This window comes from Scomber scombrus, chromosome 3 (assembly GCF_963691925.1).
Source record: "Scomber scombrus chromosome 3, fScoSco1.1, whole genome shotgun sequence".
NCBI lineage: Eukaryota > Metazoa > Chordata > Actinopteri > Scombriformes > Scombridae > Scomber > Scomber scombrus.
The window spans coordinates 21,612,676-21,639,529 of record NC_084972.1 but is presented as its reverse complement, the minus strand read 5'-3'; the positions used below and the strand labels follow the sequence as shown (position 1 = coordinate 21,639,529).

At 38.9% G+C, this 26,854-nt stretch overlaps 2 protein-coding genes across 2 annotated transcripts in view; both read left to right on the top strand.

Annotated features, from left to right (window-relative positions):
* Positions 1–26,854, top strand: part of atg7 (ATG7 autophagy related 7 homolog (S. cerevisiae)) — a 284,172-nt gene that overhangs the window by 70,586 nt on the left and 186,732 nt on the right. The window lies entirely within an intron of this gene.
* Positions 1,238–26,514, top strand: slc6a11b (solute carrier family 6 member 11b). Its single transcript, XM_062416504.1, has 14 exons — positions 1,238–1,448; positions 1,963–2,097; positions 2,252–2,392; positions 2,530–2,611; positions 6,696–6,828; positions 8,954–9,088; positions 17,262–17,365; positions 17,814–17,938; positions 19,407–19,519; positions 19,940–20,077; positions 22,368–22,470; positions 23,877–23,977; positions 24,625–24,795; positions 26,371–26,514. Exons 1-14 carry the CDS (start codon positions 1,238–1,240, stop codon positions 26,512–26,514), a joined length of 1,836 nt encoding a protein of 611 aa, XP_062272488.1.

Sequence of the window (26,854 nt, the reverse complement as noted above, 5' to 3'; positions counted from 1 at the left end):
ATGAATTTAGACAAATTTAAAGCTGATGGGGCAGCTGTAACAAGCTTGCCATAAGTTGCTTAATAATATTGGCCTATTTTCATGCAACAGCAATGTGCACCATTTAGACAAAATGTAAACCTGATGCTTAAAGCTACATAAACTTTTTTCTTGTGTTTTGCCCGTCTCTCCATGCCAGCCTGTGCTCTATGTGTCGTGGTAACGCTGATGTGAGAGCTAGACTGGTTACCACATGGCTTTTATCCAAGTAGAGGCGCTTGAGAGTGGACCGCTTGGAGAGTGGGAGCGCAGTCGCACGTTATCCACCGCTTGGTGCAAGATAGACCGTCACTCTGCCACGTCTGGGATCTTCCTTTATATAGACGAGAGACTCAACCAAACTATTTCACTCAGCGCGGATCTAGATTGTTCTCCCTTTCCTCTTTTGCCCCCTCTCTCCTTTTTTTCACCCCCCTGATCAGGCTTAACCATCCTGCGTTTTGTAAAGGCAATTGTTGGTGCGCATCATCGCGGGAGCCAAAAGGAGGTTTGCCACTGTTCCATAGGAGACTGGTGAGTAGTGCAACTCAAGTTACATGTCTTTATTTTCTATTAGACTCATCATTTCTGCTTCATACTTGCATGCAAGTTTCTTCCACATGATTTATTGATTGGCACGTCTTTGTAACTACTCATTAGCCTGCTAACTTTCATCCAGTGAGAAGATAATGATTTAATTAAACGGGCTGATTGATTTTCTCATGCACTGTGGTTGTGTTTCAACAAGTTAGCAATCTCATGCTAAATGTTTTACGACAATAATTGCAGCAAACAGGAGTAATAGTGGTTTAGTTGCATGTTGCTCAAAGCTTGTTTTCTATCTATTGTTTATAGTTGGACTTTAGTTGTCTATTCTATTTCTTTTTAGTTTTCTTTCAGTTAAATGAATAGTTAACAAGGTATTACACTTGACTCCATTCTGCTGCAATTTTATTGAAGTCTTTGGCTGTTTAAAGGGCTATGCATATGCAAAATCAGTGGAAATTAATTGGATTTGAATTTTGGCATAAATCAAGACTATTATACAGTAGATGGGCGTGGTTTTGCATTAATGTGACAGTCCCATTCAGATATCTCAGCAAAAGATTTCAGAAAAGAGGTTACTCAGTGCATTTAAAAGTTCTGGCTTTGATGTCACCTTTTTAAATCTACTGTGCATGTGGGTGTTTTTTCTCTCTCAGCGGGCTGCTGGAACGTCATGACAGCTGAGAAGAGCGGGCCCGTTATAAACGGTAAACCAGAGGATGGCAAGGACCTGGAAGGGTCCAGCTCCAGCCTAGACAACAGGGAGTACAATGAGAGAGGCCACTGGAACAACAAGATCGAGTTTGTCCTGTCTGTGGCCGGAGAGATCATTGGGCTGGGCAATGTCTGGAGGTTTCCTTACCTCTGCTACAAGAATGGAGGAGGTAAGGACATTCCCCTTACTGTACCTGTGGATGTAAACGAGCTGCTTACTAAAGTGTGAAGGAAATAAGACAGGTATCCTCTTTAGAAAAGATTAGGCAAGTGCTATATCATAACCATATTAAAATGTATGTATCCTTATTAAAAAGTTTCTTATGTAAAAGAGTCAAGACAACTTCTTTCATTCTACCACAACAAGAGAGCTGCCACTGTAACACAAATATCCTTTATTATTTCATCCATTATGCACAATCATGTCAATAAAAGAGGCAGGTCCTCTCATTAGCCTCCATTAGACTGCACAGTATGGATCCTCCTCATAATCTGTAAAGGTCGCCTTGCAGTACAAGTGTGCCATCATAGTGAGCATCTCAATTTCCTCAATAAGAATTTATTGTGAATTGTTCCTAAGACAAGCATAGAAAAGACTATGTTTTGTCATTTAGTTTAAAGTGACTTAACTGTTCTATGAAGAGTGTTCATGTTCTCTGTGTATTTTCTTTTGTGTGCATAAAGGTGCATTCTTCGTTCCGTATGTCATCTTCTTCGTGTGCTGCGGCATCCCCGTGTTTTTCCTGGAGACTGCCCTGGGTCAGTTCACCAGTGAGGGAGGCATCACCTGCTGGAGGAAAGTCTGCCCACTGTTCGAGGGTAAGAACACACTCACCTCATATCTTTTGTCAGGGGGTACTCATGAGTTTTTTATACAGAATAAGGTGTTTGTCCTAGTAGTAGTCACTCGTCCTGAGTTTCCAGTAATTTGAAAAAGTTCTCATGCTGTTTCTGTAACTCTTTGCCCTTTCAGGTATTGGCTATGCAACCCAGGTGATTGAAGCTCATCTAAATGTGTACTATGTAGTGATCCTATCCTGGGCCATCTTCTACCTCTTTAACTGCTTCACCACTGAGCTGCCGTGGGCTGGCTGCGGCCACTACTGGAATACAGGTAGGAGGAAGGGACATTAGACAGGAGGTTCTTTGTGCAAGAATCACATGCTTTTTTCTGAAGAAGATAGACAATATCTCCCAGGTTTTTAATGTGCAATGCCTCAAAAATAATAACACGTCATTGTGTATCCACAGAGAACTGTGTTGATTTCTATGGAGAGAATGCCACCAACATTACGAACCCCAACGCAACTTCTCCAGTCATTGAGTTCTGGGAGTGAGTATTTTTTCATTCTTCATTTAACATCATCTTCATGTTGTGTCACATTCACCATTCTTCATATGTGGCTTCCTCTCTGTGGGTATGACATATTAATGGAATCATCATTTGTCTTAAAACACCAAGACAGTTCAGGTTGTTTTCAAACATCTCCAGTCCTAACTAAGTTCCTTAATGTGTCATATTGCCGACATTATGAGCTGTTGAAAGCTCCAGACTGTTTCACTGGCCCCCCTAAATATTCCCCCAATAATTAGTCAGCCCTTTTCATATTTGTGTGTCAGCAGGCCCTGGTAGGCCAGCTGTCTCCCAGCTAGAGCCATGTGTGTGGCAACAGATCAGGCTTTGTCAGTGTGCAACGCTGACCACAGTTCCTGTCTAGCTGCCAGTGGCTATGTTTACACTGCTGGGTCAAATCTCACTTTCAACCTGCTTACTAACCATTTCAAAATATACACTACAATCACAACAGTTCAATTTAAATTGTTGTCTGTATTGTTGTCTATAAATCAAAATTAGGTGAGATGATAATTGTAACAGTGATGAAAATGTCAGATTTGAGCCAGCACCCCAGAGGAAGACTACCCGAAGGAAATGGCCAAAAAACCAACCACCATGTTGTTGGCAAAAATAGTAACTGACCAAGCCTTGTGTAATCTATGCCAAGACAGACCGCCATGTTTTGTACTGTATATACAGCATAAACAAATATCTGAGCAGGAAGGTGAAAAAGCACTATTTTGTCATCTGTATGGATCTTTCATTTGGTGCTTCAAAGTAATTTTGCAGTGTTTTGTCATTCATTTTCTAATCTTTGAAATACAAAGCTTAATTGTGGGCAAAAGATGGCACTATACCCAACTGCAAGTAGTATCTGGAAAAAGTGTTTTGGAAAAAAAGTGTTTGATAGAAGGCGTTCAGAGATGTGTGATTAATTTTGTACATATGTGCAATATTGTTAATTTCCCCATCGTGGGACTAATAAAATAATATCTTATCTTAAAAACATTATCACTGCATCATTAAACGAGCAACATGTCTTGACAAAGTCTTTTAACTGAACCGAAAACCTACTGAACAAAAGATATTAATGTCTTGTAGGAGCTTTTTAGATTTGAAATAAAGGAACTACTGTACCTACAGCTACAGAATGGATGCAATATTTACAGACTATTGACACAGAAAAGGATTCTGTGCCAATAGTCCACAGGCTGTTGGTCCAGACTGGTTTTCTGTGCCGATAGTAGTTTGTTCTATGGGTACGGAATAGGTTCCCTGAATTTATTGCCAGGCCTCTTGTAGACCACTAACCGGACATTACTTCAACCAAGTGGTTATTGTGCCTAAAACAAACCATTGAAACCATGGGAAGGATTGGCACATCACCTGCAAGCAAAAACATTCCTCCTTACAACAATTTCAATTTGATCACATCAACTTGAGCAATCTATACCAAGGCATGTGCATAATAACTCTGTAGCAATAATAAATAGAATTCATACCAATAGCCACTTCCTTAAAAAAATCTAATTAGTAAAGTCTATATGAATATTAGATATGTTTCTTTGGTAACACTAACTAACTCAAATACTGTTTAAGTTAGTTAAATAGTAGTCAGCTTACGTCTACTTTGAACCATATCCTCCGAACCCTAAAAAACGACTAAATATTACTGTTTACTTAAGAAACTTGCACACCTCTTTCATGCTCACATAAACACTACATGCAGGTCACACTCTGGAAATATGCTGCACTATGTATCCATATAAAACTAATTCTCATGCACTCAAGAGTATGCCCAGGTATATTTACACACATAGTGTTCACATATTGCCCTTTCGGCTGACCAGGAGGGACAGGGGGGCTGTGTTGGACCTAGCCTTTGGCCGAAAACCAAGAACATGTCATGATGATCAATGGCTGGTCAGGAGCTCCGGGGGTGAACTCGGTGGCAAAGATTTGGCAAAACGATGTAGGTCTGTGGCTCCGACTCTCGCTTCTCATCCTTCATCAATGCTGTTGCCTGGCTCTGCTTCAAAAAACAGGAAGTGCACTGTTTATTCACCGCCACCAACTACCTATGATGTCATTATCGTTGATTACGTGACCTGAACCAGGGTCACACATGTAGGTATATCAAAGTGAAGGGATACAGGGATAATGAATTAATAAGACTACACCATTACAATGACATACATCACAAAATATTTAAATAGCAAGTGTTCAGGATTGAAGGTTTGCATTGTAATGCCAGGTCTATAAGAAAAAGTTGTCCTGTCAGATCATCTTGCAAAGGAATGCACTGAAATTTACCACTTGGCTTTCTTGGGTACCCAGCTGTATGCATGGCAGCCATGAGCCTGCTGAGTATCCATCATGCTTGAATCTTTAGGACAGACAGGTTGGCAGTATTGGAATCTTGTTGGTCTGAGTGTTGGTGCTATGCCCATAGATAAATTGTCAAACTGATTCAAGGTGAACCACAGCAGGCAGTGGGTGTTTAGTTCTGAGAGTCATAGTTCACTGGTCTGCTGGTGGTCACCCTTAGACATTATTTTGCCCCAACATTTGAAGGACATAGAGGATAAAGATTCCATTCCTTCATTGCTCATTTCAGTATGGGCAATGGTTCTCCATGGTCATAATAGTGGAGTTGAACGGACTGTTCCTTTCTTGCTGATGTAGGCCACCACAGTGCTGTCAGTCTACCAGCATATCCTTATTGCTCAGTAGCAGCTCTAAGTGTTGGAGGACATGTCATCTTCAGTAGGCTTCCATGATGTCTCTCTTCCAGAGCTGACATATTGCCTACAGTAATACAGTGTATACAGTACAGTTACCTGTCTGTGAAGGTGAGGGAGGGTGTCTTCCTCCTGCTAAACCCAACTTGACCAACATGGCCAGGTTGGGGCAGAGACTGAAGCCAGGCTACAAGGAGGCTAATGTGATTTAACCCTTTGCTTTCCATCTTGAGGTCTTCATTCAGCAGATGTCTCATACAAAGTGGCTTGTTATTTGGTGGAGGGGCAGATGAGCCACAAGTAGGAGGACAGTTGCCATATCACCTTCACCTTTTCATCTTCAAGATTGGATTGTTTCGCATTGCATAAATTAAATTGCTGCTGGTAAATCTGCATTATTCACAACCTGGCCCCTGCATACTCAACTGCCAGTTTTTGGGATTGTAAAAGGATGAGTTGAGTCCAAGAATGGAAGGAAGAGGTGCGCAGGTGGTCGAGTGGTTAGAGCACATGCCATATACGCAGCTGACCCCGGTTCAAATCCCAGTTGGAGGTCCTTTGCTGCATGTCACAGCCCCCTCTCTCTCCCATGTCTACTGTTGAATAAAGGTCTATGCCAACAAAATATTTAAAAAGAATGGAAGGAAGAAATGATAATGTGAATCACAGAAGATAGATTTGATTATCCTGAAATGCTGGTCAGTCTCCTCAAGGCAGTGTTGCTATTTGAGTCACAGACAGAAAGTGGATTAATAGATTGGCTTCATAAATATGACAGACTCTGAAATAAGCTACACTCATTCTGACTGACTGTGCAAGCACATGTGAACTTCAGTGTGCTGCTCTGCAATGGAGAACCAATACAATTCAATAAAGCTCTTTAGAGGGCAAAGTCTTTTCCATTAAAACATCTTTTGAGAGATAAAGCTGAGTTATGTGCCTCAAGAAAATGCATTTCATTGCACATTATAATTAAAAGTTTTCAAAATGTAAACTGAACATGACAGAGTTTTGAAGTTGAGGAAAAGAGGAAGTGCATTACTAATACCCTAGGGGATATGGTTAACCAGCAGAAATTATATAATTTATTTTACTATTTATATGCAGCAAAACCAATCTTTATTTTTCATCATCATCTCTCTGTGTTGTAACTTACTTAGTTTGCACGTAATCATTTTGAGCTAGAGCTACAATTAAGTGCCAAAAGACTGATCTCAGAGGGTCTGCAGAGTATGTTCTAAATACAAGTATCTACAATTGATTATGCTTATGTCACACAAGATCATGAACTAAATGCCCACAAATAAAATTGTAAATCTGTGTTCTCTTGGCCAAAACAGACGCAGAGTACTGCAGATATCCGATGGTATTGAGCACATGGGGGGAATACGCTGGGAGTTGGCCATGTGTCTGGCCCTGGCCTGGTTCATCTGCTACTTCTGCATCTGGAAGGGACCCAAGTCAACTGGCAAGGTGAGACACAGTTATGCACCTTTACTGTCATGTGTGTCGAAGTCATGATGAAAGAATATGTTCATGAATATGTGTGTGCATGTTACTTTGCTGTCTCTGCCCGTTTTTATTACCTGAAGCAGTTCTTATGCACTTAAAAACATCCACAAGTAAAATACAATTTTCCAGAGCAAAAATCTACCTTTCTTCCCAACACCATTTCCATTTTAATGCTTTCCTCAGGACACTTCTAGCTGCCCTGACGAGGATAGTAAGGACCCTGCCCCTTGCTTTGGGTGCTCAGCAGCCCTTAAAAAACTCCTCTCAGATTCAAAGAGCCAGAATGGGTTGGGATATGGAGATAGAGTGAGAAAAAGAGAGGGAAGAAAGAGAGCAAAGAGAAAAAGAGAGGTGGTTGAGGAAAAATTAATGGGTTCACATTCTACATGACGGGAGAAAAAAACAACTAGGCAGCAATGCCTATATCTCCCTGAAGTGTCTTTTGTCTAGCTGTGAAGTAAGAGGGGAGAATGCTTCTTCATGGCTGGGCTTTAGCAGCCGGTCCAAGATTGATTCCTGTATTCACTGGAGGAAAGGAGAGCGTTCATGAGGAGCATGCAGAGTATATCCTCATCCTCCGCCTCTGCTGCCACTCTCTCTCCTGCTACGAGAAATTAACCACAGCTAGCTCATTGCAAGAGAGAGGTGCTTTCTTCTCCACCGACCCTACAGCCTATTGAGTTCCGACTCTGCTAAGCTGTTTGCTTTGTTGGCCGTGTTTGCCAGCCATTCTCACGTTTAAGCCCTCCTGTTAGATTTACGGCGAGGCAGGGGCAAGTTTGACCAGTAAATTTGTGGTGGCTTAAATGTTTACCCGTGGTGAGGTGGAAGGAGCATGTGGAGCATCAAAAGTTCATGGAGAGATTGAATATTGTCCTTTTCATCTCCAGAGAGATGGAGAGAAAGAGTAAGAGAAGGGTTTAGGATGTGTAATCGTTTTATTTGTCAAATTAAAGGAGGGATCTGCAAGGCAGGAGACACATTTTCCCACACTTTCGCTGCAGGCCATGTTAGGATTAACAGAGCTTAGAGTGGACAGTCTCATTAAGACTCATGGATCCTTACTGTTCAAACGCTACCTTGGTTAGGATTTTATTCATTCTCAAGCATTCTGATGCAGGTGTTGAAGGTTCAGGAGGTTCAGGATATTTCAGTAAAGCAAGATGTCCTCAATTTATGAATTATTGAGTTTATGAATTAAAGTTTTGTGAGTGTAATGTCAACTTCCCTTGAGTTTGATTATGAAGTTTACTTCATCAAAATAAACAAAAAGTCCTCTAGAAGCCTATTCATCAAACAGTAATGTGAGAAGTGTATGGGGAACTGGAGTGTGCATGTGTTTAGACGGTATGTGTGAGTCGTCCATTTTATTTGTGTCTGTAGTATGCGCACAAATATTTCTATGTTGTGAATGAAGTTGTGTGTTTGTCTATTTGTGTGAGTACTCATGCACGGAAGTGCATGAGTAAAGAGAAGCACATTTTCCCACACTGCCAGCATCACTCGTCTGGGCTTCTGCTGTTTAAGAGACGGGGCCAGATGAGCCTTCTTTTCTTTTCAGTCTCCTGGCCTGGCTCTGTTCTCTCCTGTTCTGTCCTCAATTGGACTTTGACTGCATGCCAGCTAGTCAGGGGATGTATGTTGCCCGCCTCTGCCTTCCAAGAGGCCAGGGTCTTTGTTCAAGGGGTTTCTAAGAGTCTTGAGATGTTGAGCACAATTCTGCAAAACCTGAATAGTTCAATAAAAAAAGAGTGCTGGTTTGATGCTTAGCAAGTGCTACCCACTGCATGGAAGATATGTGTGATGTTTACTGCTGTGGCATTGATGGCGATGCTGTGCGTTATACCCCACCAGATATATGCTTACAAAACAGGCTATTTCAACCCCTTTATTTTATATTTATAACAGTAATAAACAATATGTGGTATACAATATTATTCAGTGGTGACTACTGTTGGCAGGTTTTTTGTTTTGCACACTTCACTACTTCACTTTCAAGTTCTGACAGTGACTTGGTGTTAACTGTGTTTTCTGTGTAATGTGTACTTGAACTGACATCATAAATATTTGCATATTTACTTCCCAGGTTGTGTATGTGACAGCTACATTTCCTTACGCCATGTTGTTGGTTCTGCTGATCAGAGGAGTAACACTGCCCGGAGCATGGGATGGAATCAAGTTCTACCTCTACCCAGACATTTCACGTCTCTCGGACCCTCAGGTAGGCATGGAACCACTGCATGTTTCTTCTACTGGTAAACAAGGTAAAATAGAAAATAAGTAAGTGCTAAATAGATGATGCCACTTATGTGCAAGTAATAACTGTTGGCATTTTAACATGTGTGCACCTGCAGGGAATCAGTATTATAGTAATCAGTATAAACTGCAGTAGTTTTATACAGGTGTTACTGTTTTTCTTGCTTGTGTGTTAATATCTCGTCTCTCCCTTTTTTGAAAGTAACCAGAAAGACAATCATGTAGGATAGAGAACAAACACACACAGCTGTGTAAATGTAGCTCTCTTCTCAGTGTTCAGCAGAAAATATGCACATCTAAGCAAAAACATTTTGTGTGAAGTTTTAAATGTAAAACCCAAAACATTCATGTACACTGCAGCTAAAAAAAAGAAAAATACTGTACATCACACAATCATCTTTTAGACATGGGATAGAAAATCATTACTCTCCCCATATTTCTATTGTTTATTGCTGTGTTTGTCAGAAAGGTAAGACGTACCAAAATGAAGAGACTAGACTCAAGGGAATTTATACCCCTACCTCACACCCACCTGTGTGGAGCTGAGTAGGTGCCAGGCGACAGGTGGTGTTATTGTTAATGCAATGAGGGATCAGTCCCACCAAAACACTTATATGTATGACCATTTCATGCAGAAAGAAACTAAATGGTACCCAGGGCAAAAGACTGGAAATAGTCACCTATTCCATGTAGCTGTAAACATTTGGCTGCATTTATACATCCCACTCAACTGGCACTGATACTACTGTGGCTTAATGTGGAGCCAAGATTATCATACCAGGACCTACTCTTACTGCTGATGAAGAGATGATCAAAGGTCAGCTAAACAGTGAGCTTTGAGAACCCACATGGTCGACAGATCAGGATTTGAGGCTAATAGAGGCGGTGCATTAACATATAACTCATACACACGGTGCAGATTTCTTGACCTTGTCTGGAAAAGGCAGACAGCTCAGGTCGCTAGGCAACAGTGCACCAGAAAATGTCAGTGGATGGGGTGTCATGACAACATGAATCAAGATAGATGAAGAGTCTAAGCAAAGGAGCGAGAGAACAGATAGATGAGATTATGTTACAATATCACAGATTAATGACAAGCATCATGTAAAAAGAATTACCTGCAGTTTGAGTTGTATGAGTATGAGTTAGTTTTAAAATATTAAAACATAATTGTAGACACATATGAACCTGTTTGATCACATTTCAGGAAACACATGCCACAAATCAGTCGTGGGTTTGGAATTGGTCGTTCAATTATCTAAGTAGGCATGACAGGTCTGCCAATCTTTGAATATCAAAACCAACAACACAAGACCAAAAGTGGATTTAGTTATGATTTGTGTCATAGTATAAGATACAATTGATCACATGTTGGCTAACTTACTACGTAGTAACTTAATATTATGTCCAACAGATGACATTAAATAAAACCCAGTTCATGAATAGCACATCCACTGACTAATATTTCCTGTGTGGAAGAAAGACCTTGATGCAATCAGAGTTTAAAGTAATATTAGAAGCTTTCTTTGTCCTGCTCTTTTCACTCGAGCAACCCCTGACAGTGCTGCCTGAGATAGGGTTATGTCCCTCAAACATGTGTTACCCCAAAAGCCTTCCTTGTAACATTAAAAGTTCAAATGTACTGTTTGAAAAAAAAAAATCAAGAAAGTTAAGCATCCAAACAGGCTTATGATAAACTATAGTCTGGTCTTACATTTTTTTTCCTCATTTTGCTTATATAAGTAGGACTAAATAGCTTGGCACTGCAATACAAGAGAAGTACTGTTTAAATGTCTTCTGCATGGATCATCATCTGGTGAAGATGCAGACTCTTTGCCTGGGACATGCTTTACCCTTTGTATTTTAGCATGATATGTAAGCATCAAGTGCATATTTACGTCCCCTTTACACACATATAAAAAGTCAGTTGGAAACTTACAAACAGCCACAGGTTTTAACCAACTCATGGTGCTAAGATTAGCTTAATTAGCCAGGTAACTACAATCTACCCCACTACAGATATGACAAACCTGCTTTTATTTCCTGGTAAATCTACTACCGTTATCTTGACAGACATAGCAATAATAACTAATACAGGGCTTAATTGAATGCCGGCTGTCAAAGTTGAAGGCTAAAGCAACAACCTATAGCAATATGACTACAATTCAGTGGGATTATATTCTAGTTTTCTAAAATGTCTTTTCATGTTTGCAAAATGGATAAAACTCTGTCTTTTACATAAAATCTGCACATTTGACAACATATTATAACATTCCAGGAAACTATAGGCTCAAAATTGAGTGATTTCTCCTCTTCAGATCTGTATCCTGTCTGAACACTTCTTTTGCACTGTTCACAGCAACAGCCGGTCCATGGGGTGAGATGTGGATGTGATAATAAGCAATGTTGTTGCCACAGAAATAACTAGAAATTCAGTCAGTCCCTAACTGCAAAGACAGACAAGCCAGCATGTTTCACACGTTGGGCAAAGCAGCTTCTCAAGTGGTGAGAAAGAAGATACAGTATCATGCTATAATCTTCCTCATCCTCCTCCTTGGATGATTTATTGTTATATAAAGACATTTTAATAACTAAAACATTCACTCCTGGAAAACTGACTACTACTTATCACATTTAAGTGATTTTTGAAGTATTTTGAACTAGTTTGATATTCCCATATTAATGAAATGTAAATTGTGACCATAAAAACTTGTACACTGTAGATAATAAACATTTATAAATAAGAAAACTATTTCTAAAACTACAATAAGAAAAGAAGCCAACAGTTGTTTTTGACTTTAGAGGCTCTACAGCTGTTTTGCAGTGCATTCAAAGATGCAGTTGTACACTGAAATAAGAGGAGTGATACAGATAGACGGTGAAGGAGGGAAAAAGGAGTGGCAAATAAACAAAAACAGAAGCACAGAGAGAATGGAGAAGGGTGATAAAGAAGGACTGCTGTTTGGCAGAGGAAGACATTACTTCTGACACTAATGTTATATTAGCTTCCTCACAGACAATTGGGGCTCTGTTCTGTTCACTGTGTGTGTGTGTGTGTGTGTGTGTGTGTGTGTGTGTGTGTGTGTGTGTGTGTGGCTGTGTGTTACCCGCTCTTTTTACACCCCTGAGCTTCATCATGCCTCCCCCATTCTCTTCTTTACTATACCTTACTCTCCTCAGCTCTCTCTCCCTCCCTTTCACCCTCCACCCTGCACTGTGCATTACCCCTCCTCTTTACACCTCTCGCACTCTAATGCTCCCCAACCTTTGTTGTTATCTTTCCAGGCATTTTCAACTGGAAGTGTGCTGCTATTTGCATCTTTTCCCTAGCCTCTCTAATACCAATTATCTCACTAGTCAAATCTATCTTCACACTTCATCTTCTCTTCAGCATCAGAATACTTTCCCCTTAATATTCCAATCAGATGTGAATGAACAGTACCCTTTGTCCAAAAAGTCCATCAAGGACATAAGCAGTGCAATCACATATAATTAGCCTACTCAAGTTAGGCCCAGGAGATGATAGCTAATAGCCAACATTTTGTGCAGATATGATGTCACAGTCTTTGAATGTGATCTTACTATTTGCAGAAAAAAACTGGACTATATGCAGTGTTAAACTGTCCATATATTACACCTAATCTTCCATTAAAAACCAGAATGATTCAAAAATAAGTAAAAAAATATCAATGCATAGTGTAGTAGAATTAAATCATGTTGAGTTTGACAGAAGGTTGTTTTCATATTAATCTGTTTAAATACGAGCATGACTTGTGACATCATAACTAGTTTGCAGCCAGTATTGGTCCACTATAGGGAAACTGTAACAGTATCAATATTGTACACACTCACTAATACTGTAAATGAAATGCCGGCTTTTTAAGTAATTTAATTCAACTACAGTTAACTTGGAATAACATTCTTAATGCGGTTGGGTGAAAATGTGTGTCTGCTAAATGTAAGATTTGCAAATAGCATACCGTATCCTGTTTCAAGCCCTTTAAAGAAAAATGACAAAAAATATTATAATTTACCAGATTTTAAGAGCATCCTTCACTGACTTACTGTTAGAGCTGCACCATTTGCATAATGTGATATCATGTGCTGACTATAGATACAATTACATGAATTACTAGGTGTCTTAGAAGTAGTGAAATCTATTTGATTCATTTAGGTGAAATGCCTTAATGCTGCACTTCTAGAATGAATAGCTAACGCCTATGCATCTCATTCATAAAAAGAGGAGAACGTGAGGAGCACGGAGAATGGTACATTTACATTACAAGAACACTATCTTACAGCCAATGTCATCCAGCTTTCACACAGTACACAAGTTTCCAGGAGCCACAGTCTCAACATGACCAAACACAAGCCGGCTAAATTAGGCACAACATCAACAAGTGATTCTCTTCGAGCCTGGGCCTTTAAGGCTTCCCTGCACTGTGCGGCCATCAGCCGAGGGTGAACTAAAGGGAACATTAATGAACATTAGAAGAGAAAGGCCTGTTCTTCCACAGGAACAGTCCTGTGTTTGTGAGGTCACAGAAGTTACCGTGGTTACTCCCAGGAGGGAGCAAAGACTGTGCGTTTGTTAATTGTTTCTCGGTGGGGAAATGAGATTAGTGGCTGAATGGTTATGTGAGAGTGTTTTCAAAGAGCCATGCTGCATTAAGTCTGAATTTGGTAGCACCCCATGCTATCCTGTGGGTTCTAGGGTCCAGGTCTGCACTACAAACTAGTTTCATAATGGCCATTTTACTGCTGTTTCAGTTCAAAATCTAAACATGTGTAAATCCACATGTAGTCCATGAGTCAAATACTGTGATTGATTTCCACAAAAGACATGAAAAATACAACTGACCAAAATTAGTGGTAGAAAGTACTTGAATTTGCTACTTTCGACTATTTTATATACAGTCTTTTAGACCATTGGTTCCCATCCTGTGTATGGAATAAATCTGTGTGGTTGTGAGATCATGAATCGGTTAAGAAACACCATTCCTGCTACATAAATATGTATCCACTTTTTCCTTTTTTATGAAATATTAGAGAGGTTTGTTTCTATGGTCCTTGTGTTTAAATGAAACCATAATTTAAGTTTAGAGAGGAAAAGTTGAGGAAAAGCCACAGATATCCAAAATATGAAAAGAGACTCCAATGACACACTGCTTTTTTTAATGAGATGATAAGTAAAAGAAGTTGGGAGCCACTGGTTAAATATGTTTCTTTATATTAAATCTTAATCTGTAAAGTAATTAGTAACTATAGCTGGCAGTGTAGGAGTGTGAACGTATTTTCCCAATGAAATGTTGTTAAATTCAAGTGGCATAATATGAAAATACAAACTTGTACTTACTGTAAGGACAGTGCTTGAGTAAATGTACTTAAAAGGTTAAAGAAGGCTTTCCTTTATGGTTGGAATAAACAAACATTGACTTTTTGTAGGAGACAGGATGCAAACTATGATCTCCAATGTCAAAATATTGTCCTGTGCTACCAGTATTTATCCACATGATCCCCAAGACGTTGCTTGTCTTGAAAATAAAAACGCCTTTTTGAGTGCAAGTAACAATCAACTCTGGTACAGATTATTTAATGCTTTGGTCTCAACAAATAAAATTCCATTCCACCTTCATTGTACTGGTGGTGGCAGAAATCTCAGAGGTGCATACAGTATATCAAAATATGAGCACATGAAAAACAGTTTTGCTTGGCTAGATACCACTAGAGCTAAGCAATAATAATGTTTTATTTAATTTGGGTAAAGTTGAATGAAAAGTCTACTGCCCAAAGTACTTTGAATAAGAAAGGTAAATATACTGAATTCTTATGTAAACCTTATATAAGACTGTAGCTATCACTTTTCATCACAACCAAAAACAGTAGAAAGGAATGGAGTTAGTGAAACATAATGAGAGTTAAGAATGTAATTAAGATTCTATGAATTCTGGATGACCACAAGAAACGGTGTGATATACCTGGACATGTATTGCATATGTGCACAGGAGGTCGAGACATAATACCAACAAGGACAACCTTGTGACCTGAATGATGCAGCCTAGTAAAAGGGACTGGCATCCACCAGTCACCTGCTACAGGATTGTCTGGTGACAATTAACTCTGGCAGTAAGGAAGAATACTATGAATTCTGGATGACTGCCAGAGATGGCCTGAAATACCTGGATGACCCATACCAACAAGGTCACGAGGAATCTGTATCCACCAATCCTCAGGTGCAGTTGCAGTTGCAGTTGTCTTTTATGAAGGAGCACACAAGAACACTGTTGCTGCAGCATGGGGGATGGCCATGTTAACCCTGGAGCATCAGGCAAAGTTGCAGGAAGAAGCCTGAGTAGCTGCCAAACAGATGTCACTCAGTGGAACATCATGGCAGCCCAAGAAGTGGAAATACTCGTGGTTGAATTACATTTCAATGCAGGGACACTAGAGGCCCTTGAGCCTGTATCCTTGAGATATGGTATCAACAACCTATTGGGTCATGGGCCAGACATGCAGCTGAAGGTGATCCAGGTGAGGAAGCTAACTGTGACAAAAGATCCAGGAGAAGTGGGAGAGACCAAGGCACTCTTTTGAGAAGCCAACAGATCACAGGAAACGATATCCTCCCTGGCCAGTATGGAGCGACTACCAGTACTACATGGTTACATCTATTTATTCTGTGAGGTTTCAACATGAGTAGTGGAAGCAGAGGGAAGACATACAGGAGGCAGCCTAGACAGGGGTGTGCCAATGCATCCTGCCCCCATGTACTAGTTGGTTTAGAGAGGGAGAACCACAGAGGACAGTGTCAATATTTCGAAAGCAATCTCTCAGATCATCTGAACCACCATCAGGTTTAGTCTCCACTCGCCTGGAAGTTTTTCTTCTTGCCTGGTTTTTGGTGAGAAATCAGGTCTGCAGAATTGTTCTGCATAACTGGCTAATGCATTGCCTTGAGACCTGCAAGGCAAAGTGAGCCCACTGAAGGATCCTTCAAGACTCCTGCAGGGACTAACTGGATCTGGTGCCCATCCTGGTGGTTCAAGTGATAAACTGTCGAAGTGTTGTCTGACTAAACAAGGACATCCCCTCCAAGAAAGATAGAAAATGCCGGGGGGTAAGCATACTGCTTGCAGCTAGTGCTAGAGCCTCTGCTGAGGGCCCTAGTTTCCCCTGACTGCCCTGTGGTTCAGCATACCCCAATGGCCTGAGAGGGAGTTGTCCACTATCACACCATTACCACTATTTCCATGCAGGAGGAAAGTGAGCCCAAGGGAATACCACGTGACAGGTAAGCCTTGTTTGTCCAGGCTTATAAAGACTGAAGGCACTTGCTTGAGACCGTCACCATCCTGCTTTGGTGTCTCCTTGGGGTCGAGACCCAAACTGTTGATCCAGATCTGCAAGGATCCAGATCCTCTACAGGGTCAAATTGGTCAAAATAACTTTTGTGTTGCTAGAGAGGTTATCATTGCTGCTGTCATTTGGCCAAGTAGCTGGAGGAATAGGCTGTATGTTAACCATGTGCCTCTCTGAAAACAAGAGATGAGGCTGAGGGTGTCATCCAACGTCCAGGTTGAGGGAAAGGCCCTCATTAACACTGAGTCGAGGACAACACCAAGGACCTGCTGACAGGGAACTAAAGAGCTCTTTGCAAAAATGTATTATTTATAGTGAGCCCTAGCTGGGTTAAATGGATCAAAAGAGTTGTTGTGTTGCAGATCAACTGCTCCCAGGTCAGAACACTTACTAGTCATTCAAGTAAGGGACATTTCATATGCCTCTGGCCTGCAGAGAAGAAAGCGCCGTCGCAATGCACCTGGTAAAGATCTGAGGGGCTAGCAAAAGGCAGAAGTAATTCAGTGGTTTGGATATGAAAATGAAGTGAGTCATATGACATAGCCTTCCAGTTACTAAGTCACAATTGAGTTGTTTCATCATGTAAACACCCAATGAGGGAATATCTTTTGGAAGAATAGTGTTATCCATTGGGTAGAGTTAAGAGACTTATAGAATCCATGCTGAGGTAGATTGAGGCTTTTCTGGAAGACATTGTCCCAAAAACTATGTGTCTATGTTAACTTTGTAACTTTGAATTGTCTATTTTTGCATGTAATGCCTACTTTTACCACACATAGGTATGGGTGGACGCTGGAACCCAAATCTTTTTCTCCTATGCTATCTGCTTGGGCTGTCTCACTGCTCTTGGGAGTTACAATTCCTACAACAATAACTGCTACAGGTAAGGATGTGGATACCAGTAGATTTAAAGTGGTCGTATCATGCACATTTCCAGGTATATATTTATATTCTGGGGCTCTGCTGGAATATCTTTTGTTGACTCACAGTTCAAAAACCTTCCTTTCTTACACTGATCCTTTACAAAGCCCCTAAGTTATAGTATGGTTAGCCATTTGAGGGCATCCACAAACAATCTGATGACACCACAAGAAGGAAGTAGAGGTAATTTTTCAAATGGAGTGTTCAGAGCAGAAGAGGCCTGAACTTTTGACTCTTGGGAGCATTTCACATATATTCACCTCAAGTTTTTGACCATGCCCAACATGCCCAACATTTTCCATTCATCAGACATAATTATTGTGCATGAGACTGGATCAGGCAGAACATTTGTGTCGCTTTTGGTGTGAGGTCTTACAGTAAGTGTGATCCCTATCTTTCTTGCTCCTCAGGGATTGCATCATGCTGTGTTGTCTGAACAGCGGCACCAGCTTTCTCGCAGGTTTCGCCATCTTCTCTGTGCTGGGCTTCATGGCCTACGAACAGAACGTTCCCATCGAGGCTGTTGCAGAATCTGGTGAATGATTAACAGACAGTGTTTCTGATTCAAAATCTTAATAAAAAACACATTTCAGAATTGTAATGTGGACATATGTCATATACAATATATCAAAAGCAAATATAATAGACTAAAGAAAGCCTGTCTTAATCTTTGTGTGCCCATCCTTCATATTGGGATAAAATGGATAAACATAACCAGTTATATAACTCCACTCTTCACCTAGGCTCTTAGACCACCGCATTATGATTTATTCAAGTCAGTATGAATGATTTAGTAAATATCACAGAGCAATAGACTTGAAATGTTTGTCTCAGAACATGGTGAGGACAGAGCTTAATGTTTTAGATAATGTGATACTAAGTCTGAGTCTAGATGTAGGTGCTAAGTAACACAACAACATGCCACATATTATCTTGAACTAATCAGTCTTATTTCAAAACAGCATCGCATCTTATCTCTTCTCATTTGATCCGATCCAATGTGATCTCTTTAATCTGATTTGATCTGACATAATTTTATCTCATCTAATCTCATCTCATCTCCTTAGACCAGACTTAGTGCCACCTTAGTTTATCTGCATGCATGTTTTGTCTTTAGTTCATTTCCCACATTTAAACCCTTCATAAGAATGATACATGTGAAAAATATCAAAAGCTAGTAAACTCTCTTTCACTTTGCCCAGTGGAGGTTTACTAGATTCCATGTTGTCACCACATGAGACAGTCATTGACCAGTGATAAAAGAAGACATTACATAATAAAACAAACAATTATCAGGTCAAGCTCTAATGATTAATCCCACAGTAATTGATTTTCCAGCCACTTGGGGTCAGTGTGGGTAATGCATGCTGTGAACACAACATTGATATCATAAAATTAATATAGTGAATGTGTTAGCAAAAAAAGTTGCTTATTTATACTCCCAGTAGACACAGAGCAACATTTTCATTTATTTGGAGTGTTTTGTGTTTTGGTCCAACCAGTTCCTGAGGGATAGAAATATCTGTTTCTTTGACTGCTAAATGCTCCACAGTGTTACCAGTTAGCATCTATTTTGCTGTTTGATGCTAGACATATAGTGGGTTTGTAGACTTACAAACTGCCCGCTGTGACTGGAAACCTAAGTAATGATGTGGGCTGGAAACAAAAACAACGTCTTAAAATATGCTTAAATATAGAGGTGATGAGAATGGAAGACTTTTTACATCACATTTAGAAATGTCATCCTTTGTTAATATAAAAATATTGGTAAGTGCAGCTTTGACAACATCCTATTAAAACAAGCAAATAAAACAGTCAAGGCTAGAGTTAACTAACTATATAAAAAAACATTAAAAGAAAGGAATCTAAAGCTTAACTCTATAGCTTTTACTGTGGTTATTGCCATTGATTTGCCCCTGTGACTTCTGTCAGAAGGTGGTCTCACCAAACCATGACAATGCTGTAATATTAAACTTAATGTTTCTGTCTTTTCTGTGATGTAGGTCCTGGTCTTGCATTCATTGCATACCCCAAAGCTGTTACTATGATGCCTCTGTCTCCACTTTGGGCCTGTCTTTTCTTCATGATGCTTATCTTTCTCGGACTGGACAGTCAGGTGAGAATCACCAGTGTCAGAATACAGAGAAGAATAAGTAAAGTGTGATTTGATGTCAAAAAGTGAGAGAGAGAGAGTGAGTAATATTTAGGCTGTATTCCTACCATCAGGAAGAAAGTATGATTATGTACTGATGTCATTTTGTGTAACTTTCAGTTTTAATTCTGTAAACCTTTTTGTGCAACTGATTGATGGTACAAACAATAGATCCATCACATGGACATAATGCTGGTGGACCTTTTTGTGTTTAATATTAGATTATAATCATAATTTAAAAAACTGAAATTTAATATATCAGATAGCATATAAAGTATAGGATGTTCTTGTCGACTTTTTGCACATTCATCACCAAATCAGACTAAAATGTTTTTTACATTGTTATATTGCTTTGTAAATAATGCATTTCCTTTTATTTCCCAGTTTGTGTGTGTGGAAAGCTTAGTGACAGCTGTGGTGGACATGTACCCAGAGACCTTCAGAAGAGGCTACCGCAGAGAGCTGCTGATTCTTGGCATGTCTATCGTCTCCTTCTTCATAGGACTCATCATGTGTACAGAGGTAAGACTCAGCTATGATCAGATCGTGAGGTACCACCTGTCAAGTTTTGAAATATGAATAGTATACTGAAACAGTGTTGCAAGAGAGGCTTTTATAACCATTTTCATACAAAGCAGTAATTAACAGGGTTGCCAGGAAGAAATATTTACATATTCATGAGTGAAAAGAGAGACTGTACTATAATGTCCAAATATTTGGACAAATTGTGTTTTAATGCTTTGGCAATATTGTTCTCATAACTGTCATGCCCATAAAGCACGAATTGAATTAAATTGAATTGAATTGAGTTGAAATTGAAAGTAGAGGAAGCACAGCAAACTACAACAAGGGGAAAAATGAAAATGTTTTTGTGGATACTACTGCAACAAAGGTCAGCAAAGGTTCATGCATTTTATTACAATTAAATCACTGATTAGGCATGGCAAGGCATGTTTTACTTATGTTTACTGTCCTAAGTTGTTTAACAGATACATATTTTACATACAAGACAAATAATATAATAAGATCAACCTACTGAAAATATATTGTATGAACTCAACCTGGATTTCACTGTGGGACCTAAATATAGTGTAATGTTATGTAAATACTGTCATCATCATCAACTTAATCCCCATCATCACGTCGCACGTTTGAGATGAAGCCCTGTCAGGTACTTTATAGATGAATGATCACCAATCCATATGACAGAAAACTTTTTTAGTCTTGTAGATTAAAATAATTGAATCATTTAATCCAATCATGTGATCCGCTGCCTTTTATGGTTCAGTTTTTATGATGTGACCTTAAGATCTCTTACACTAGGCAGGCTGTTAAAGGTCTGCGGTCAAGTTATCTCTCTGGAGCAGCATCTACTGTATGTGACCATCTCTGCTCTGCTTTTAAGACCTTTCATCTTCATATTGTAATAATGGATGACAGTCTGGTTCCTCACACTATCAGGACTTTCATCCACTAAAAGCTTTTCTTCTCCCCATATGGACTGCATGGCATCCTCCCCCACTTACATACTGTGCCGTTCTCTAGTGGCACATAATGGCTAAGAAACGTAGAAAAATAATTTAATGCAATATTGAAGTGAATCTTTGTGAATAATTACAACCAACAGTACTTCCATTTCTGTTTGTTATAGACAGCTGAACTTTCCAATTATTTGTCATCAGTTTTTGTTACTGACCATCCTCATCCCTGCTGACATGTCACCACCATATTAAAATGTCCACCTGCTTTTACTCTTCTTTCAACACTAACTGCACTCTAGACACTTTATTCGTCTCTGCCACTAAAGCGCCATCATGAATAAAATGTCACAAGAAGCCCGGAGAAAGATTTAGTCACAGTTCAAAAGGTCTTCTGGGAGTGTAGTTCAATACTTGACTTGAGCGTGAAGACAGTCAGTGAGACATTTTGATGATATTCTTAGCTGTTTACTGGAGGTTTGGAGTTGTGATGTAACCCTGCTCTCAGATTCATGTAAGGTTTTATTTATGATGGCCCTTTTAGTGGAAGCAGAACGAGAAAGAGATGAGTTGTCTTGAGTGGAGGTACAGTAGATAAGGTAGAGTGGATGTTAAAATGTGAGTACCACCAATCGTACTGTAACATGGACAACCTTTAATGTCCAGGGATGGGTCACAGTGACTGGAAAAGCATTAAGAAACATAGTGTAGGTAATAACACAGTGAGCCTTTAAACTCAAATATATCATTGAAGTTTTTTTTTTGAGGCACCTGTGACTGTTTCTGATACCTTTTGTTATTATGAGTATATCTGTTATTATTATTTTTAAATAGATCTTGATCTCAATGAAATTGCCCAATGAAATGAAGGTTATATGTGTAGTATAGTGCTGTAGCCGACAATAAGTACGATAATACTTTTGGCTTAAATAACTCATGAAATTTTACTTTGTTCTCAATGTGTAAGAAGCATTTTGGACCACAAATGAACAAAGTGTGTATTTGGGGTTTAAGTAACCCTCTAAAGAGGTAAACTAACCACGACAAAAACAAATAGCCCAGCAGACCGCATATTTTAACACCATTTTTGGCTAAGTACTTGAAACATCATTAGAGGCAGTTGATTGTGGTAATTTGGAGACAGATCCTCATTTTCAGTAAGGTACAAAAAAACAAGTAAGTGCTGGGTTGCTGTTTACATTATTACTGTATACTGCTCTATGCCATCAGTCACCGAAAAGCTAATCACACAGACCTGATTCACTTTATATTCAATGCAGTCCAACCCATATACTGGCTTTGACAGAAAACTGACACCTGTCTTTTCCCATCAGGGAGGGATGTACGTCTTCCAACTGTTTGATTCATATGCTGCCAGCGGGATGTGCTTGCTGTTTGTGGCCATATTTGAGTCCATATGTATCGGCTGGGTGTACGGTAAGATAAGATTCGCAACTTGAAACGCAGCTTGAGATCTCAAAGAAATTTTTTTCATTTCTCACTCTTGTCACTTCAGATAACAGTAGGATCATTCACACACAGTAATCTACAGTAACTACACACATGCAGTGCACACAAACACATTTCAGCACAGTAAAGCAAGCCGTTTCATGATTTTACCCTCCTTGCTGCAATAATATTTCTTCTCTGCCCTCTGCTGGAGAACTTTGTGTTTTACAAGGTATATGAAGCCTTCTACTGAGATATTTAAAGTCATATGTTGGTACTGTAGCAGTCTGACAGGTTGTTTTGGTATTTTTTTATGCCTCCACGCTGGCGACCGCTGTGGCTGAAGTGATTATGTTTTCGGATTGTCTGTCTGCCCCATTCCTGTGAACAGGATATTTTAACAATGTCTTGAGGGAATTTCTTCAAATCAAGAGTAAAAACATCCACTTGGACTCAAGGATAAACTGATTAGTTTTTTGTGGTCAAAGGCCAAAGGTCACTGTGAGCTTATCAAACCAAAATGTTTTTGGTCATAACTCACAAAATCATACGCTTATTATGACAAAGGTTCACACAAATGGCTAACAGGATGAAATGATAAAGTGATGATGACATTTTATATCCAAAAGGTTAAAGGTTAATTTTAATGAGACATCATAAAAACAATAATCTGGCCATTATTAAATGTCATAACTCAGGATCTGAAGGGGAGATTGTGACCACATTTCACATTTGTTCAGATACTAAATTGGTGACACTTATCTTCGGTGTCCCCCTTGAAACAGTGGTGATTGTATAGATCTTCTATGCTGCTGGATTCAAGATATGTGTGAATCATCCACATTTTAGAATTCCTAGTTTATTTGCAGCAACATCCATATCCAATGCATTGTCTACTGCCACAGCTACAAATTTGTGTTTTATCAGAATCAGCTTTATTGGTCAAGTACATTATATACAAATATTGCACGAGTCTGAATGGACATGGATGTAAACTGGTTGGTGAAGGCATATGATTGTGAGGTGCTATTTCTAGTCTTTTCTAGACCGAATTAGCACCTTTTTTCTATTTACTTAATTTCAAAACTTACAATAAAGAGAAAGAGTACATTGCTTATGGCTAATTTTTGGGTTTAAATATCAGTACATTCACATAATTGTCTGCCTAATTTAAGTACACAATTTGCCAAAAAACCCAATTATCTTAAGTATATATTTTGCATGCAGCAATGTAGAATGAATTTGCCAACTAAATAGAAAGTTTCCAATTATGTTTTATCATCATTTAGTCAGCAGCTCTGTTTAGACAGCCATATTCTTTCACAAGGCATCTGTCACATCATTAGTTTGATGACAAATACTGACACTCTGAATGACACATATTTGCATTTCAGGTAGTGACAGATTCTACCAAAATATTGAGGACATGATTGGCTACAAACCTGTCTTCTTCATCAAATGGTGCTGGATGATCCTGACCCCGGGCATCTGTGCTGTGAGTCCACCGCCGATTCTGCAACAAACAAAACAACAAAATCAAGAGTAGAAATAGCATCAACAAGAGCAAAAGGATGTCATTTAGATGAGCAAGATAACGCTGAAGGACAGACAGAAGCAGGAAGATTCACGTTTTTATATAGATGTCTTATATATATTCTGAATTTCAAAGTGAGTCCAGATTTATTTATAGAATGAAGTTGGTAAAAAGAAATTCCATAAAGTCCACAAGTTGAAGGTTTGTTTTTGGTTCATACTGCAGGATAATTTCTCACTTTGTGTCAACAGTTAAGCATATTGTTTTGTGAATTATGTTTTCAGTGTTCTTAAAGCAAGTAAAACACAGGAAGAAACTGTGTGTTACATATGTAGCTTGTAATGATACACAGATTTAGTAGGATGTGTTAACATGTTACACATTTATTCATGAAACAGCTGGTTTTCATTGTTTTCATATGAAAAATGCATAAAGGCTCTATTGTGTGTGGCCCTTAGCCTTACATTTACAAGACCACAAAAGACCACCAAACTGACCCTGAATTCAAATGATATGACCTTTATTCATCAGAAGAGTCGAGGCATTTCTTTCTCACAATGTAAATAACAGTATTTGCAAACAGCATGTCTCTTTTTGTTTGCTTGCAGGCAATTTTCTTGTTTTTCCTGATTAAATACAAACCCCTGAAGTACAACAACGTGTACACCTACCCTGACTGGGGCTATGGTATCGGCTGGTTCATGGCCATGTCCTCGATGGTCTGCATTCCTCTGGGGATGATCTGGATGATCTGGAAGACTCCCGGCACCTTCTCTGAGGTATTAACACACATGGAGACATCGTACAGTCTCTATGTTCATTGCAGGGAACTGCACATTGAATACAGAAACTGAAAATGTAGAACTTACAGAGTATTTTAATTTAATTTGGTGTGATACTCGCTGGACCTTCAATTATAGTTAGTTACTCAACTCTCTTTTTGTCCTTGCCGCCCTGTCCCCCCTCCACTTTCAAATTTATTGTAACATGTTTTAAAACCTGTAATATATTAAGCCATGTTGTCAATAATAGGTAGCCTCCTGTTTTAATAAGTAAAACTGTCCACCTCTATCCTTACCTGACATTTGATGTCTGTGATAAATGAAATAAATCTTTTCTCTTCCTTTTCATTGTGAATAAAAAGGCTGAAACTTGTTTTTTCATCAGCCTGTCACCCATTCAATATGTCATGTTGCCCATCTAGATAATTTCTAAAACCTGACTCAATCAAAATTCAGTGTTTCTGCATTAGTGACTAAATTTGATGCCATTCAGGCTAGTAAGTATCATTCACAGAACTCTTAACTGGGTTTGACTCCCAAAAAAATAATAAGAAGATAATTCAAAGCCGATATCCTTTTTTGTGTTCTTCTAAATCAAAATAACAATGTGTGAACACTTCCCTTCCTTTCTTTCGACAGTGTAAACACATATTGTAATATTATTAATAGACTTTATTTCGATACAACTTTAATTTCCTGCAGTTAAGTAGAACATTAGTGGCTATATTGCAATGCAGAGTGTGTCTGGCACTAGAGAAAAGTTACATCAGTCTCCTTGTTATGAAGTAAAAACAAAGAATCCAGATCTTGTATCTTTCCTATCTGAATTTCTTAAAGGCATTGTGACACAGTTGCATGATCTCCTGTCAGTGCTTGAGGGAGGATTAAATAAACAAACTTTGTGACATTAGATAAGTTATGGTCTTTGACCTTTGGCGGCCCTGAGGTTGTTGATGGAGTGATATCACTGTTTATTTTGGTCTTGTCTTGAGCGAGATACACATGGCATATAAATGGTACTTTACTTAATGTTGAATGTTTTTTATTTTTAACTGTAGACGAGGCTAAAACCCATATCTGTAGTGTAGAATTTTTATTTTTATGACTAAAAAATAGGATGTACAGTATTACATTGACTTGGTAATTTATCCATGTTTTTTAATGTTAATATATTGCATAACAAAATATAGATATTGGCACAACTTTTGTAGCTCAAATCAGTGTTATTCATCATCTATGTCAAATGTTTGAAATACAGTACTATCAGTCTGTATTTGTAGTGTCTCAATACTCTTTATGAATATATTGATGAAGCGTGAAAATATATCAATATTTAGTTAAATGTCATGTTCAAATGTAATGGTTAGTCGATGTATAATGAAATATATAGTACAGTAAAGTGGATAAGTTGACAAATTATCTCCATAACAGACATTTCAGTTTTGGATTGAAATATATTATTTGCTGTTAGTCACCATATGTTTTTATTCCTTTTAGTGAATATGATTATGTGCCCATACTTGAGCAACGAGATATGACGTCTTTCCCCTTTTTCTGTCTGGCTCTCTGCAGAGAATGAAGAAGCTGACAACTCCAAGCCCAGACCTGAAAATGAGAGGGAAACTCGCCGCCCTCAGTCCTTATGCCGCCAACGATGCAAAACTTAAGGCTGATGGGAAAATATCCACCATCTCAGAGAAGGAGACGCATTTCTAACCAACCTGCCTGACTAACCGACCAAGCTGCCTGCCGTTCAAAAGAAAAAAAGAAAAAAAAAAACCTACAGCAAGCAACAACCACTACACAAAACAGGAAATGAAAGAAATGACTCGGAGTGTTATTTTTGTTTATTAAAAAAAAAAGGGGGGGAAAAAGGGAAAGCTATCACATAATTATGTAGTCTGCTTCTGTTTTGCACAAACTCTGATAACACATTTTTTGTTTTCAGTTAACATTGTGACTAAAGCAGCAGTTTCTTTATTTTCTAACTATAATAATAATATTTTAAAATCTGTTTGATAACATACAGTATATGGTTAAAACTTGTCCTGGTACC

Coding starts and splice junctions, on each gene's coding strand:
- slc6a11b (XM_062416504.1), top strand. CDS start 1,238: ATGACAGCTGAGAAGAGCGGGCCCGTTATAAACGGTAAACCAGAGGAT. Junction 2,393..2,529: donor CGGCCACTACTGGAATACAG/GTAGGAGGAAGG, acceptor GTGTATCCACAG/AGAACTGTGTTGATTTCTAT. Junction 24,796..26,370: donor CTCCCGGCACCTTCTCTGAG/GTATTAACACAC, acceptor GGCTCTCTGCAG/AGAATGAAGAAGCTGACAAC.